General features: G+C 43.8%; 1 protein-coding gene across 1 annotated transcript in view; it reads right to left on the bottom strand.

The window, feature by feature from the left end:
* paxbp1 (PAX3 and PAX7 binding protein 1) overlaps nt 1-16,893 on the bottom strand; it is a 66,045-nt gene that overhangs the window by 24,749 nt on the left and 24,403 nt on the right. The window contains exons 8-14 of the mRNA XM_038801658.1: nt 15,440-15,563; nt 14,260-14,362; nt 11,800-11,915; nt 10,913-11,112; nt 8,872-9,019; nt 7,182-7,303; nt 6,190-6,266 (exon numbers count right to left, since the gene is read on the bottom strand). Coding sequence (XP_038657586.1) covers nt 6,190-6,266; nt 7,182-7,303; nt 8,872-9,019; nt 10,913-11,112; nt 11,800-11,915; nt 14,260-14,362; nt 15,440-15,563 — 890 coding nt within the window. The remainder of the gene's footprint in view (nt 1-6,189; nt 6,267-7,181; nt 7,304-8,871; nt 9,020-10,912; nt 11,113-11,799; nt 11,916-14,259; nt 14,363-15,439; nt 15,564-16,893) is intronic.

Here is a 16,893-nt window from a genome sequence, read left to right as displayed (position 1 = left end):
GTATGTGGGGAACGTTGGGGGTATGTGCTTTATATGTTCTCTTCTGTACGGGGCTGGGGGTTGGGGTGAAACTGGATTTTGAGGAGCTGCGTCAGAAGGGTGCGGTGTGGCAGTGTGAAAGCGCGGGCTTTCCTCTGGTTGTCCGCACTGCGGGGCAGGGGGGGGCGGAGGAGCTGGAGGTGGGGGCGTGGCCTCTACTGGTTTTCTTTCCCGCGCTGAAGCGGTGCCAAGGAGGAGTGGCAAGAGGGGGATGACCCCATGCCGGGAGGAGATGGGTTTTGGCAGGAGCTGCCGGGTCAGCAGAAGTCAGCTGACTCACGGAAGTACCATGGAGGGTGCGTCGCGGCTAGGAGGGGTCCTAGCCTGGGGGGGGGGGGGGGGGGGGGGGGGGGGGGGATACCGGGTTGCTGCTGGAATGGCCAGGAAGGAGCTGGTGTGGGCCGGGGGGGGGGGGGGGGGGGGTAGAGGAGAGGCGTTACCGCCATGGGGAACGGGTCAGGCGGGGCGAGCTGTCGATAAGCTATGGCCAGCCGGCGGGAGAGAGGGGCAGGTTGCCCTCTGATCCGGCTGATTACCTGGAACGTGAGGGGGCTGAATGGGCCGGCTAAGAGAACTAGGGTATTTTCTCATCTGAAGGGGCTGAAGGCGGACGTGGCTATGCTCCAGGAGACCCACTTGAAGGTGGCGGACCAGGTTCGTCTGAGGAAGGGGTGGGTGGGGCAGGTTTTTCACTCAGGATTGGACGCGAAGAACCGGGGGTTGGCGATTCTGGTGGGGAAGAGGGTGGCGTTCGAGGCGGCTGAGGTGGTGTCGGACAAGGAGGGCAGATATATTATGGTGATGGGTAGGCTGCAGGGAGAGAAGGTGGTGCTGGTTAATGTATATGCCCCGAATTGAGATGATGCCGGCTTCATGAGGCGCTTGTTGGGCCGCTTTCCGGACCTGGAAGCAGGGGGCCTGATCATGGGGGGAGACTTTAACACAGTGCTGGATCCCCCACTGGACCGGTCCAGTTCAAGGACGGGTAGGAGACCGGCAGCGGCCAAAGTGCTGAGGGGGTTTATGGACCAGATGGGAGGGGTGGATCCCTGGAGGTTTGGGAGGCCGAGAGCGCGGGAGTATTCCTTTTTCTCCCATGTCCATAGGGTCTATTCCCGAATAGATTTTTTCATCCTGAGCAGGGGATTGATCCCGAAGGTGCAGGATGCAGAGTATTCGGCCATAGCGATTTCAGACCATGCTCCGCACTGGGTTGATCTGGAGATGGGGGAGGCGCGGGACCAGCGCCCGCTCTGGCGCCTGGATGTGGGGATGCTGGCTGATGAGGAGGTATGTAGGAGGGTCCGGGGAAGTATTGAGGGGTATCTTGATACCAACGACACGGGGGAAGTCCGGGTGGGGATGGTCTGGGAGGCTCTGAAAGCAGTGATCCGGGGGGAGCTGATCTCCATCCGGGCCCATAGGGCAAGGAGGGAGAGGAAGGAGAGGGAGAGACTGGTGGGGGAGCTCCTGGATGTGGACAGGAGATACGCGGAGGCACCGGAGGAGGGGTTGCTGGGGGAACGGCGTAGTTTGCAGGCCAAATTTGACTTGTTGACCACCAGAAAGGCGGAGACACAGTGGAGGAGGTCGCAGGGCGCGGTATAAGAGTATGGGGAGAAGGCGAGCAGGATGTTGGCGCATCAGCTCCGCAGGCGAGATGCGGCTAGGGAAATTGGTGGAGTGACGGATAGGGGTGGAAATGTAGTGCAGAAGGGGACAGAAGTAAATGGGGTCTTTTTTTTTTTAATAAACAATTTTATTGAGGTAGTTTTTGGCTTTAGTAAATGGGGTCTTTAGGGACTTCTACGAGGAACTGTACCGGTCAGAACCTCCGATGGGGAGAGGGGGGATGGAGAGCTTCATGAACAGGCTATGGTTCCCAAGGGTTCAAGAGGAGCTGGTAGAGGGGCTGGGGGCGCCGATAGAGTTGGAGGAGCTAGTCAGGGGGATTGGACAAATGCAGTCAGATAAGGCGCCGGGGCCGGACGGGTTCCCAGTGGAAATTTATAAAAAGTATGCGGATCTGGTGGGCCCCCTGTTGGTGCGAGCCTTCAATGAGGCATGGGGGGGGGGCTTTGCCCCCGACGATGTCACGGGCACTGATCTCTCTGATCCTGAAGCGGGATAAGGACCCCTTGCAGTGTAGATCATACAGGCCTATCTCGCTCCTCAATGTTGACGCTAAGTTGCTGGCGAAGATCCTGGCCACCAGGATAGAGGACTGTGTGCCAGGGGTGATACATGAGGATCAGACAGGATTTGTCAAGGGACGGCAGCTCAACACGAATGTGCGGAGACTGCTAAATGTTATTATGATGCCGGCAGTGGAGGGGGAGACGGAGATAGTGGTGGCGCTGGATGCGGAGAAAGCGTTTGATAGAGTTGAGTGGGGGTACCTGTGGGAGGTGCTGGAGCGGTTCGGATTCGGGGAGGGATTCATCAAATGGGTGAGGCTGCTCTACGCGGCTCCGATGGCAAGTGTAGTTACCAATGGAAGGAGATCGGAGTACTTTAGGCTCTACCGTGGGACCAGGCAGGGGTGCCCCCTGTCCCCCTTGCTCTTTGCACTGGCGATTGAACCTTTGGCTATGGCGTTGAGGGAGTCAGGGAGATGGAGGGGTCTGGTGCGGGGTGGGGAGGAACATCGTGTATCGCTGTATGCGGACGACCTGCTGTTGTATGTGGCGGATCCAGAAGGGGGAATGCCGGGGGGTGATGGAGCTGTTAGCGGAATTTGAGGGCTTCACGGGCTATAAGTTAAATTTAGGCAAGAGTGAGGTATTTGTAGTACACCCGGGTGATCAGGAGGAGGGAATTGGGAGACTCCCATTTAAGAGGGCAGTGAAGAGTTTCAGATACCTGGGGGTGCAGGTGGCCAGGAGTTGGGGGTCTCTCCATAAGCTTAATTTTACCAGGTTGGTGGAGCAGATGGAGGAGGAATTTAAAAGGTGGGACATGGTGCCGCTATCGTTGGCGGGTAGAGTGAAGTCCGTCAAAATGACAGTTCTCCCGAGGTTCTTGTTCCTTTTTCAGTGTTTGCCCATCTTTATCCCTAGGGCCTTTTTTAGAAGGGTGACTAGCAGCATCATGAGCTTTGTTTGGGCACATGGGACCCCGAGGGTGAAGAGGGTCTTCTTGGAGCGGGGTAGAGATGGGGGGGGGGGGGGGCTGGCGTTACCCAATCTCTCGGGGTATTATTGGGCGGCCAATGTGTCGATGGTGCACAAGTGGGTAATGGAGGGGGAGGGGGCAGCATGGAAACGGATGGAGAGGGCGTCCTGTGGAGATACAAGCCTGGGGGCCCTGGTAACGGCGCCGTGGCCGCTCCCTCCCACGAGGTATACCACGAGTCCGGTGGTGGCGGCTACCCTCAAGATTTGGGGGCAGTGGAGGCGACCTAGGGGAGAAGTGGGGGCTCGATGGAGGCTCCGTTAAGGGGGAACCATAGGTTTGTCCCGGGGAACATTGATGGGGGATTTCAGGGTTGGCACAGAGCGGGCATCAGACAGCTGAGGGACCTGTTTATTGATGGGAGGTTTGTGAGCCTGGGGGAGTTGGAGGAGAAATTTGGGCTCCCCCCGGGGAACATGTTCAGGTATCTGCAGGTAAAGGCATTTGCTAGGCGGCAGGTGGAGGGATTCCCTTCGCTTCCCGCGAGGGGGGTGAGCAACAGGGTGCTTTCGGGGGTCTGGGTCGGAGAGGGGAAGATATCTGATATCTACAAGGTTATGCAGGAGGCGGAGGAGGCGTCAGTAGAGGAGCTGAAAGCTAAGTGGGAGGGGGAACAGATCGAAGACGGGACATGGGCTGATGCCCTGGAGAGGGTTAATTCTTCCTCCTCATGTGCGCGGCTTAGCCTCATCCAATTCAAGGTGCTGCACCGGGCCCACATGACTGGGACAAGGATGAGTAAGTTCTTTGGGGGTGAAGACAGGTGTGTCAGGTGCTCTGGGAGTCCAGCGAACCATGCCCATATGTTCTGGGCATGCCCGGCACTGGAGGAGTTCTGGAAGGGGGTGGCGAGGACGGTGTCCAGGGTGGTGGGATCCAGGGTCAAGCCAGGATGGGGACTCGCGATTTTTGGAGTTGGGGTGGAGCCAGGAGTGCAGGAGGCGAAAGAGGCCGGTGTGCTGGCCTTTGCGTCCCTAGTAGTCCGGCGAAGGATCTTGCTACAATGGAAGGATGTGAGGCCCCCAAGCGTGGAGACCTGGATCAATGACATGGCAGGTTTCATTAAGCTAGAGAAGGTCAAATTCGCCCTGAGAGGGTCGGTGCAAGGGTTCTTTAGGCGGTGGCAACCTTTTCTCGACTTTCTGGCTCAACGATAGGGTACGGGGACAGTAGCAGCAGCAACCCGGGGGGGGAAGCGGGAGGGAAAAGGTTGGGGGGGGGGTCGGACGATGACTATGTTTGTTTACTTAATTTAAATTTATTTTTAAGTTCTTTTGTTGTTCATTGGGGTTGGGGGGGTGGGGGATGTGATACATGCATCGATACGGTCTGGGGGTGTTACAGTTATTATGGGTTATTTTGTTGCATTTCATTGTTTGTCGTTATGTTTTATATTTTCTGTAAAAAATTCCAATAAAAATTATATTAAAAAAAAAAGATAAGCAGCTCTGTTCGGAACAAAAATAAGCTTGGAACAATCTTGGTAATTATTGCAGTAAATTTAAATTTGGGAAATAACTCCATGTCCAAAGATTGATTGGCCTCACTGTAAGAAAGTGCATCATGACATTCTGTACCCCAGTATAGCTCAAGATAAACAAATAACATTGTCGAAATGCATACCAAAAGCAAATTTTCCAAATTCACTTTTACGGGATGGGGGCTTTGCTCGCTGAGCCACCATTTGTTACCCATCCCTAATTGCCCTTGAGAAGATGGCAGTGAGCTGCCTTCTTGAACCGCTGTAGTTCTTGTGGTGTAAGTACACCCACTGTGCTATTAGGGAGGGAGTTCCAGGATTTTGATCCAGTGACAGTGAAATATCGGCGATATATTTCCAAGTCAGGATGGTGAGTGACTTAGGACAGGCATTGTCAAACTCGGGGGCGTGACCCGCGGGTGGGTTGTGGGCAGGTGTCGGGAGGGTCGCGGCAATCCTGATCGCGCAAATCTTCGCCCAACAGCCGGATGTTAACGGCAGCTGCAAGTGGCCTTCAAAATGGCAAAATGTCTTGCACCGATGATCTGGCACGCATGCGCAGTGCGGCCACATTTTTTTAAAAAACGGTCGCGGCTTTTTGTTTTACAAGTTCCGGGGTGTTTTATTCATTTCTTTTATCCATTTTATTTTAATTTTTTTCATTTATTTTATTCATTTTATTTATTTATTTTTTTGACAAGTTCAGGGGGGTTTTATTTGATAAATTTTTACAGGAATAAAATGCAGAACTTTGAACAGATGGAGACTCCATATTTTCCGACGACGCAGGCTTAACTTTCATCCAACAGGTTCCATTGGAGGAGCGTGTAGAAGGGCCAAAGGGACTCAAACCATTTCCTCCATTTTTGTTAGCAGCAAACAAGGTAAGAGAAAATGGTGGGTCGCGATGGTCAGCCGGCGTAGGCCACAAAGCTCGGCTCGCGTGGGTCGCAAAGAACGGCCGGCGTGGGTCGTGAAGGTCGGCTGGTTGGTAAAAATGGGTCCCCGGAAAAAAGTTTGAAAAACACTGACTTAGGGGAACTTCTAAGTGGTGGAGTTCCAGGTATCTGCTGCCCTTGACCTTCTAGATGGTAGTGGCCATGGGGGAAGGTACTACTTAAGCAGTCTTGGTGAGTTCCTGCAGTGCAGTTCTTATAGATGGCACACACTGCTGCTACGGTGCGGCAGTGGTGGAGGGAGTGAGTTATTGTGGAAGGGATGCCAATCAAGCGAGCTGCTTTGTCCTCAAAGGTGTTGAGCTTCTCGAGTGTTAATGGAGCTGTGCCCACCAGCCAAGTAGGGAGTCAAGAGGTGAGTTACCCGCCACAGGATTCCTAGCCTCTGACCTGCTCTTGTAGCCACAATATTTATACGGCTAGTCAAGTTTCTGGTCAATGGTGAAACCAGGATGTTGAATACATACTATGTAAGGTTTGAGATTTTGAAATCCAAGGAATAAAAATGTGAAAATCACATTTGAAAACCGCAAAACGTACCTTTTTGGATAAAGTGGTACAAATACATCTTCATCCACTGTCTTCCTGATTCTCAAGACAATGGTCTTTAGTAAAGTCTGAGAGAAAATTTGAAGGGTTTCAGTCACTAAACAATTGAAAACAACCAGACGTTTTTCTACATGGCAATGTCATACAGTTTTAACAGCAGTTACAAAATTAAAACAAATAATTTAAACAATGTACAAAGGATTAATATACATATAAGTATATGTTAAAATTACCAGCCAATGTTAACAGTCTAACCGAGAGCTAGCGTTGAGTTCACACCACTCCAGAGACTTTAAAATAAGGCTGATACTGAGGAAGCACTGCACTGGCAGATGTGCCATCTTACAATTGAGCAATGAAACACAGTTCAGCCATGAAAGATTTGGCGTTGAGATGGGTGCGCAAGATCCCAAAGCACTATTCAAAGCACATTTTTATGAGGTCCCAGTCAAATTTTTCTTACAGTACACAAGAACTGGTACACTCTCAGTGTTATATATAATTAGTCATTGCTGTTGAATGTGAATCAAACTGTTGCAGGCTCCATCTCTCACACAAACATATAATTATAAATATTCAAGATTCTTGGATGTGTTTTGCATGTACCTAAATTTCAATAGAATCACAGAATATTACAGCACAGGAGGCAGCCATTTAGTTTATCATGCATCTTTTTGTACAGCTATCCAAATATTCCCATACTACTGCTCATTCTCTGCAATTTTACCTCCCTTATTTATCCAATTCCCCCTTTTAAAAGTTACTTTTGTCACCTTTCAAGGTAACTGCGAAAACGTTTATTCATATAACCTCTGGTTCTTTTGCAATCACCTAAAATCTGTGTCCCTTTACTTAACAACCCTTCTGTCAGTGGAAACAGATTCCCGTGATTTACTCTGGACACCTCGATCAAATCTCCTCTTAACCTCATCTACTCGAATAGGAACAAAAGCGGATGAAAAGAAAAGATAACAGAAGCATACCTGTGTGTATTTATTTTCTCCATTTACAACTGAAGGATATCCTTCAACTAACTTCAGCATTAATTTGACTAATCTGGACGTCTGAGACGATGATAGAGGATCCCAATCGTTTTCTGCTAGACCTAAGGGAAAGATTCAAAAAGATTTTCTTTTCAGCTCAAGATTTTCTGGTACTCAATTATTTAGTCTTGGTGGAAATTGTTTGAAGGTGGGATGACGATGGCATAGTGGTAATATCACTGAACTAGTAATCTAGATACCGAGGCTAATGCTCTGGAAAATTAGGTTCGAATACCACAGTAGCTGGTGAAATTTGAATTTAATTAACAAATCTGGTATACAAAAAACTAATCATGACAACCATCGACGATTGTTGTAAAAAAACAAATCTGGTTCACTAATGCCTTTTAGGGAAGGAAACCTGCCATCCTTGCCTGGTCTGGCCAACATGCGACTCCCACAGCAAGGCGGTTGACGCTTATCAGCCCTGAAAAATGGTCTAGCAAGTCACCTCAGTTCAAGGGCAACAAATACCAGCGACGCCCACATCCCATGAAAGGAAGATTTTTCTGATTACTCCTTTTCTTTTGCCAAAGAGAACTATTTCCCAAACCACCTTATTATAAAAATGGTAGCTGAATAATGCAAGTATTCAAACAGAAAGCAAATCTTGATCGTGAATATAACTCACACGCAAATATAGTGCTCATAAGGATAGCGTATTTGAAACAGCGAGAAAAGTCAAAATTACTTTTTTTTTTAAACATAACCGATTAAGTAACAGAGGGACAATTTTATTTTCAGTCACCATTCCAGTTGATTACTTTCGTAATAATTCCATATTTCTACTGTGCAACTTTGTAAGGCAATTGCTTGCAGTGCCAAATTCAGTTTCAGAGGGAGTCTTGCAATCAGTATCTCTTTAAAATGAACCAATTACATTTTTAAAAATCTCATAAGAACATAAGAACTAGGAGCAGGAGTAGGCCATCTGGTCCCTCGAGCCTGCTCCGCTATTCAATGAGATCATGGCTGATCTTTTGTGGACTCAGCTCCACTTTCCAGCCCGAACACCATAACCCTTAATCCCTTTATTCTTCAAAAAACATTTAATGAAGGAGCCCCAACTGCTTCACTGGGCAAGGAATTCCATAGATTCACAACCCTTTGGGTCAAGAAGTTCCTCCTAAACTCGGTCCTAAATCTACTTTCCCTTATTTTGAGGCTATGCCCCCTAGTTCTGCTTTCACCCGCCAGTGGAAACAACCTGCCCGCATCTATCCTATCTATACCGTCATAATTTTATATGTTTCTAGAAGATCTCCCCATATCCTTCTAAATTCCAACGAGTACAGTCCCAGTCTACTCAACCTCTCCTCGTAATCCAACCCCTTCAGGTCTGGGATCCTCACCATCCTCGACTTAAAATGTTGCATCTCTGCCATCCAAAACAGTTCACATTTCCTGACCTGTTATTATGCAACACATACGGCAGTAAAATACAATGAGATATTGAATTTGCAAAATTTTTGTAATTTGATCATAGCAGTTACCTTAATAAGCAACTGGATACAGATCGATAAATTATACACAATAGCATTGAAATGAGGAAATGTGGAACAAATTAGAGGAGATTTCATTTGTTGAATGCATTCTACCAACGGACCTAAAATGCTAAAACTTTGATTACCTGTCAGTTTTGGTAAAACCACTTTTTCTACAATTGCAGGCAACAGGTATGTGTCAACATCATCCATCTGTGGATCTTGCCCCTCTTCACATCCATAAAATAGTAAAGATTCGAACCAGAGCATACTTTCAAAGTCACGACAATTAGGCTATTAGAAAAATGCACAAAGTGATTTATGGGTATTCATCTATTACAGTTAATAGACAAACAAGTTGCAAAATAGTGTCATTAATCTTTATTTCTGTGCCCAAAAATCTTAACTGATGAGATTTCACCATAAAGTGAATAATTCTTACCCAGGCCATGCCTGATGTCAAGGTTATTTTTCACTTTACAACAGAAAATATTATAGGATTGCGATAAGATTTGCATTTACAAATAGTGATATAGAAACTGGACTTCCAGTGGACAGTTTCTATAAAAGAATTCAATGATCAATCAAATCAGGTTGAGATGTCATGAGCTAGATTATTATTCAAAAAGGGAAACAAAAAGCAGCTAATTGCCGGCCAGTTAGTTTAACATTTGTCATTGGGAAAATCAGAATCCACCGGAAAGGATGGATTCGTAGAACATTTAGAAATGCATAACATAATTTAACAGAGTCAGGATGGCTTCATGAAGGGGAAATCATGCCCGACAAATTTATTAGAATTCTTTGAGGTGGGGATAGATGAAGGGGAACAAGTCGATGTAATGAGGGGCAAAAACTCGGCAGATGGAACATAATGTAGAAAACATGATGTTCTGCACTTTGGTAGGAAGAATAAAGGAGCTAAATATTATTTTAATGGAGAAAGACTGCAGAAAGCTGCAGCACAGACGGATTTTGGGATACTCACGCACAAATCACTAAAAACTAGCATGCAAGTTCAGCAGGTAATAGGGAAGGTAAAGTGAACATTGGCTTTTATTTTAAAGGGGATGGAGTATAAAAATAAAAACTACACACGGCAATAGTTAGACCACATCTTGAATATCATGAACAGTTTTGGTCTCCTTATCAAAGGAAAGATTTTTTAAAAATTTATTCATGGGATGTAGGCATGGATTACTGGGCCAGCATTACTTGCCCATCCCTAACTGCCCTGAGTGGCTTGCTCAGTTATTTCAGAGGGCAGTTAAGAGTCAACAACATTGCTGGGAATCTGGAGTCACATGTAGGCCAGACCAGGTAAGGACAGCAGACTTCCTCCCCCCGCCAAAAAAGTAAACCAGATGTGCTTTTACAACAATCGACAATGGGTTTCATAATCCAGAAATCCAGATTTTTATTGAATTCAAATTTCAACATCTGCCCTGGCGGGATTCAAACTTGGGTCCCCCCCAAGTCTCTGGATTATTAGCCTAGTGACTACGTTTTATATGTAAACTCGAATGAGAGGGAGTGAACACTTAAGGTGGGAGAGCAGTCCATTTTTCGATAGTCTTGCACTACCAACCTTTCAGTTATCAGCTGATCAAGCAAGCCCTTTGCACCACAGAATCGGATGCGACTACGTCATTGCCTCCCCTATCTCTTTCATTTATTTATGAAATAAAAAAAATGAAAACCGCTTATTGTCACAAGTAGGCTTCAAATGAAGTTACTGTGAAAAGCCCCTAGTCGCCACATTCCGGCGCCTGTTCGGGGAGGCTGATACGGGAATTGAACCGTGCTGCTGGCCTGCCTTGGTCTGCTTTCAAAGCCAGCGATTTAGCCGTGTGCTAAACATACCGAACATATTTTCAGAAGCATAAAATTATCCATAGAATTAATATCCATTTCACTCTATTCCTCATCAGCGGCATAGTATTTCCTAATCATGTGTCGGCCATCTGTTCTCTGCCACTGCTACTCTCCAGCCATCCACATGAGGCTGCTAACAAACAACCCAGGTGATTAACAAAGCAACTTTTTATCCCTCTGATGGGAAAGTCAAGTTTGTGGATTTTCAATTGGGAAAGTCACATTCACAAAGTCAAGGCACTATATGAAGCTTCGATTAATTCAGGGCACCTCAGCCATAGACTATGTTTTCAAGTAACCTCCAGTGCTCACCTCAAAAGGATTCCATTTGATGAGTTGTAACCGAACAAGTGGGTTAAGCAGTTTTGGAAGGCATAGACCAATATATGCATCTTTATAATGCGCGTAATACATTTTCCGCCAGACTTCAAATCGAGTCTTGATGCAGTCAAGTGTGCAGAAATCATCCAAAACATCTTCAAACACTTTTCTTGATTCGTTGACAATTCGATCTGCAAAGGATTTCAGCATTTTAACTGTTCATTCATTAATAGCTGCTTCATTTTTACGTATATTTATACACACACACTACTTAAGAGTGCATTTTTTCCATCTAATTCCATCCTCACTGTAATTGTAAACAAAATGTATTGTGAAAAGAGAGGACAAATGGTGTTTAAAACAAGGGTTTTCCAATGTTTCCAAATTACCAATTTAAGAATCAGGAGCTGGTCAAATCCAGGAAATGAATGAGGATAGATTTTGTTAAATCTCTGCAGCAGTTACTGGCAGTAGAAGCATGTTGGGATTCCAATTCAGAATGCTGATCGTAAACAATGAGAAATCGTGGGGTCAAAACAGACAAATTGATCCACTGTAGTATGTAGTTTTTATTTGTATGTGGGCATCGCTGGCTGGCCAGCATTTATTGCCCATCCTTAATTGCCCTTGAACTTAAGACAGTTAAGATATTGCTGTGGATCTGGAGTCACGTGTAGGCCACGCCAGTCCAGATAAGGATGGCAGGCTTCCCTCTCCAAAGGACTTTAATGAACCAGATCACTTTCTAATGTGAAAAAGAGAATTTTCCCACAGAATATACTTTCAGCCACATACTAAAATTTACAGTTGTCAAAGCATCTCCTTCCTTGATTTTGCAACTGAGTGTGCCATTTCAGTATATCTTGCAATAGGCATACCATTTTCTATATTAAAGCTATTGATATCTGTGGAAGTTTCTTCATCATCACTTGACAGTCCTTCATGGTGTTCAGCCATCTTTCCTGCTTGTTCTCTGGCCAGTCTTCGACGTGCTCTAATTAATTAGAAACCATAGTTAAAACCTGGCATTTTCATCAGGACAGTTTTCACATCCATTTTTCTTATACAGCTTTAGAAAGTCACAAAAATATACATACTTCACCCATTTATTAAATTCCTAAATATTCCATATTTCTTTGATTTGCTCTGAACGATAGATTAAATGTAGAATCCTGAATCATTTAGATATTTTTCTACACCTCCGCAAAATGTCTTTGATACTTTTTGCTGACAAACACCAAATATGTTTGTTAATGCTCTCATTTAATTCGAATACAGCTGAAAGAGCACATGAACATGATGCATATAAGGTACAAAATGACTGGCAGGATATAGGGATAAATGATGCAGCTGCCTCCCAAGGGCAAGAATAACTTGTATTTATATAGTACCTATACATAGTAAAAATATCCCAAGGTGTTTCACAGGACTGCTATCAAACAAAACTTGATACTGAGATACATCAGGAGATATTAGGGCAGATGATCAAAGGCTTGCTCTAGAAGGGTCGTAAAGGCCTTAGAGAAGCAAAGAGGCTCAAGGGAGAGAATTCCAGATCTTATGACGTTGGCTTTTGAAGACACAACTGCTAATAATGCAGTGGTTAAAATCATTGATGCTAAACAGGCCAAAATTGCATGAGCGCAGATATATCAAAGAGTTGCAGGGCTAGAGAAAATCAAATAGTTAGCAAGGGGTGTGACCATGGAGGGATTTGAAAACAAGGATGAGGATTTTAAAATGGAAACTTTGCTTAAACAAAAACCAACGTAGGTTAGGCGAACAAAGGGCTGGTGTCCAACAGGACTTAATGAGAGTTAGGAAATGGGCAGCAGAGTTTTAGATGACCCTAACTTTACAGAGGATATAATGGACAACAGCGGTTCAAGAAGGCAGCTCACCGCCATTTCATGGGCAATTAGGGATGGGCAATAACTGCTGGCCAACCTGCAATGCCCACATCCCGTAAGTTAATAAAACAAAATATGAGGCTCTGGTTCAGGGGTGTGTTGGGATGATGAAATCTAGAGGTAACTAAGGCATGGATGAAGGTTTCAGCAGAAGGTGAACTGGAAGGTTGGGGCAGAGTCAGGTGATGTAAAGCATGTGGAAAGAATTGACATCTTGATCACATATTTGTTCCTTGAGGTCAAATATGCCACCAAGGGTTGATCTCAGACAGCTGCCAGGCTGGACTCAGTGACTGTGGAATGGAGTTTGTACCAAGGACTGAAGACTACAGCTTCATGAGGCCCGAAGAAATAGGAGCGAGAGTAGGCTATTTGGTCCTTCAAACCTGCTCCATCGTTCAATAAGATCATGGCCGAACTGATTGTGGCCTTAACCCCACTTTCCTACCTGACCACATAACTCTCAACTCCCTCGTGAATCAAAAATCAGTCTAACTCAGCCTTGAATATATTCAATGACCCAGCCTCCACTGCTCACTGGCAAGAGAATTCAAAACAGCAATGATCCTCAGAGAAGAAATTCCTCATCTGCATCTTAAATGGGAGATACCTTATTTTGGAACAGTGCTCCCTCATTCTAGAATCCCTCGAGGGGAAACATTCTCTCAGCATCTACCCTGTAAAGCTCTCTCAGAATCTTATGTTTCAATAAAATCACCTCGCATTCTTTTAAACTCCATGAGCACAAGTCCAGCTTGCTCAATTATCCCCCATAAGACGACTCCTTCATCCAAGAATCAGTCTGGTGAACATTCTCTGAACTGCTTCCAAAGCAAGTATGCCCCTCCTTAAGATGACCAAAACTGTACATAGTGCTCTAGCTGTGGTTTCACCAATGCCCTCTACAGTTATCAAATCCTTCCTACTTTTACTCTCCACCCCCCACCCCCCTTGCAATGAAGGCTAGTTTTCCACTTGCTTTCTTAATTACTTGTTATACTTGCATGGTGATTTTTTTTTTGTGATTCATGTATAAGGACACCCAAGTCCCTCTGTACCACAAATTCTGTAGTTTCTCGCTATTTAAATAATATTCTGTTTTTCTGTTCTTCTTGTTAAAATGGACAACCTAATTTTCTGACATGATAATTTATCTGCTAAATTTCTGTCTCCTCGTTTAGCCTATCTATATCCCTTTGCAGACTCTGTATCCCCCTCAACTTGTTATCCCACCCATTTTATATCATCAGAAAATCTGGCATACAATCATCCAAGTGATCAATTATAGATTGGAAATAAGTGATGTCTCAGCACTGGTCCACTAGTCTTCACAATATTTAGTTGGTGTTTTATCAAATCCTTCAGTACTGAATGTCAAACATGCCGTTTTAAAATGTAGAATGGGTGGCTTTAAACAGCCAATCATACCTACGAGCCTCTCTCTCTGCAATCCTCCGTTGTTTGGCATTTTCTTGATACAAAGCACGATCGCGACCAAATGAATCCAGACTTGGTGCCATAACGGTTTTACCTGCAAATATAAAGTGGACAAAATTACCAAAAGCTTTCTCAAAGTAGTATCAATTAACAATTAAGTTCAATTTTCATTGACCACAGAATTTAAGCCTACTGAGACCTACACCATTAGGAGCTTGTCAACTGAGTCAGGTTGAGTAAGAACTAATACAACTACCAGTGAAGTTAAAGTGATTGGAGGTAAGTGAGGAGAAAGGAAGAGTAAAACTATATTTGCAACAAAAATGCATTCATTGTTAAATTAAAACAATTTAATTCTCGGAAATACACAATTTCACAGGCAATGGTGCAATGTTCTAACAATTTAATGTGTACGCATCTTATGAGTATTCAAAATTAGGAAGTGTTATGAAATAAGCAAGGATCTCTTATCAAAGACTTTGTTGAAAGATCAGCTTTATGACACTTGGAAAATCCAAAGCATGAGCAATCTTTTCCCTCAGCTGAAACACCAATTACCAGATTTGATATTTCACACTGAAGTGTGACACTACATAAAAAGCGTATCAAAATAAACAAAGGGAAGGATTCTTTGTATTGTGATGTTTCTGTGCCGAAGGAGATCAGCTGGTAAAAGCAGCTGTTCGTGCAAGACTCAGAAAGCCGTTACACTCCTCTAAGAGTTTCTTTTTGTTCAAATCATAACCTGGCAAAATAGGGAATAATTGAAGGGTGAAATGAACCCTCAGTGAAAACCATAAATCAAAACAAATTTTAAAGCTATTCCTTTCTAGCTGAATAAATTGTTTTCAAAAGTATACTGACAATGTTGTCAGTTTACTATCTGTATCCAATCCAAAATCAGAGCCGAAGTTACCTTTCACATAATAGTAAGACAAGCTTCCAATCAACATTTCCCCATAGAATTGGGACACCTTAGATCCTCTGAATTTTGTTGCACTTACCCTATCTGTACTAAATATTTTTTTAAATAAGAAATGGTATCAAACTATTCCCTTGGTAACTTCAAGCCAGTCTTGTATGCTGGATTAATATGCATTTTTATTAATCTAATGTATTACAATGAACAAGGCTGTTCAATGAAAAATAAAAACCTTCAAGATGGACTGACTTGAATGGCTTGAATATTCCGATGATTCATCTTTAATATCATCTTGCCGTCTCTGGACAAACCGGGCAGCCCGCTGTTTCAGCAGCTGGTGCATGGCAGATTCAAGGTCATTAACCAGGGGTACCTGAAAAATATAACACACTACGTAATACCTAGGCCCTTTATAATAGGCCCTGGTCTGCGCTAGTTACACCATGGGTACAGTTTTAAATTCGTGCTAGTTCCTGTAAATCTCCACTACAGTGGCCAAAATGATGAGAAACGGAACAAAGTTATTGTAGTTTCACATTTTCTTATTGAAATAATTCCAATATTTTCAATCCGCTACACAATATTTAGCCAAATATATCTGGAAAGTTAATGGTAAGTTATATTTTTACGGTATAACTGGAAACCTCAGTAAGTGGACAAAATGGTTATTTAATTTCTGTCACCAATACCGTTGACAAAAAAAAACTATATATGTGTGTATAAAATGAATCCAAATCAAAGCAAAAAAACACCCCAAAATATAGTGAATCTTCTCATCTTCAATTTCTGGCCGCCACATAATATTCCAGAAGAACCTATACACACCATCAGTCACGTACCCTGGCACTTTAGTTTAAACCAACAACGTATTTTCTGCATTACTGTAAGTATAGCATGATTAAAAAAAAACATTTAAGCAGTGTTTATGCTGAGTTGCAATGTAAAAGCTGAAAACTGAGTGGAAATGGAAATTTTCTCAGTGGAAAGCAATTTAACAAGCATCTTCCAGGTTTGGCCATTTAAGCAAAATTCTAATATTTTAGATTATAAATGATTGTTTAGAAAATTAAATATCCAGTAGAGTATTTTAGTCTGTGAGTTATGCAGATCTTCTACATGAAAAAACAACATTTTTTATCCGTGTTTATTCTTGGCTATTTAAAAATAGACTTCCAAATTCCACTGCCACAATGGCTAGTGATATACAAGAAAGAAATAAGTGTTTATAGTTTCTGCACTTTATCGATGAAGTATCTCTCCTTATTTATCGCAATAAGTGCCTCAAGTGCAGGTCCTCTTGAGCAGTGTAAATTTAGAGAAAATGCCAGTTTCTCCTTTAAAGCAGGTATCATCTACTGATAACTTGGTTCTCTTAAGTTTTTGTCTCTGCTTTTTCACCCATTTTCAATCACTAGGTGAAAGTATTTTGCTTATGAATATTGTCAACATGGTGAAATTTACACAAAGGTTGTGCAACTTAAACCAGAGCCTGCCATAAACTCCTGTCAAATGGTTAATATGGGCTTTCTGACCCAATGAAGCTTTTACCCAAATGCTAATCAATATTTTCACTTTTCAAATGCTGACATGCCCCTTTGATATTTTCTAGTATTTTATTTCAGATTTGTGCCATTTCCCATTTTTTTCCCTTTAAATCTACATGCTATAGAACCCATTACAATCTTACAAAATATAAATGTAAA

Source organism: Scyliorhinus canicula, chromosome 7 (genome assembly GCF_902713615.1).
Source record: "Scyliorhinus canicula chromosome 7, sScyCan1.1, whole genome shotgun sequence".
Classification (NCBI taxonomy): domain Eukaryota; kingdom Metazoa; phylum Chordata; class Chondrichthyes; order Carcharhiniformes; family Scyliorhinidae; genus Scyliorhinus; species Scyliorhinus canicula.
This window is presented reverse-complemented; position numbering and strand designations above follow the sequence as displayed.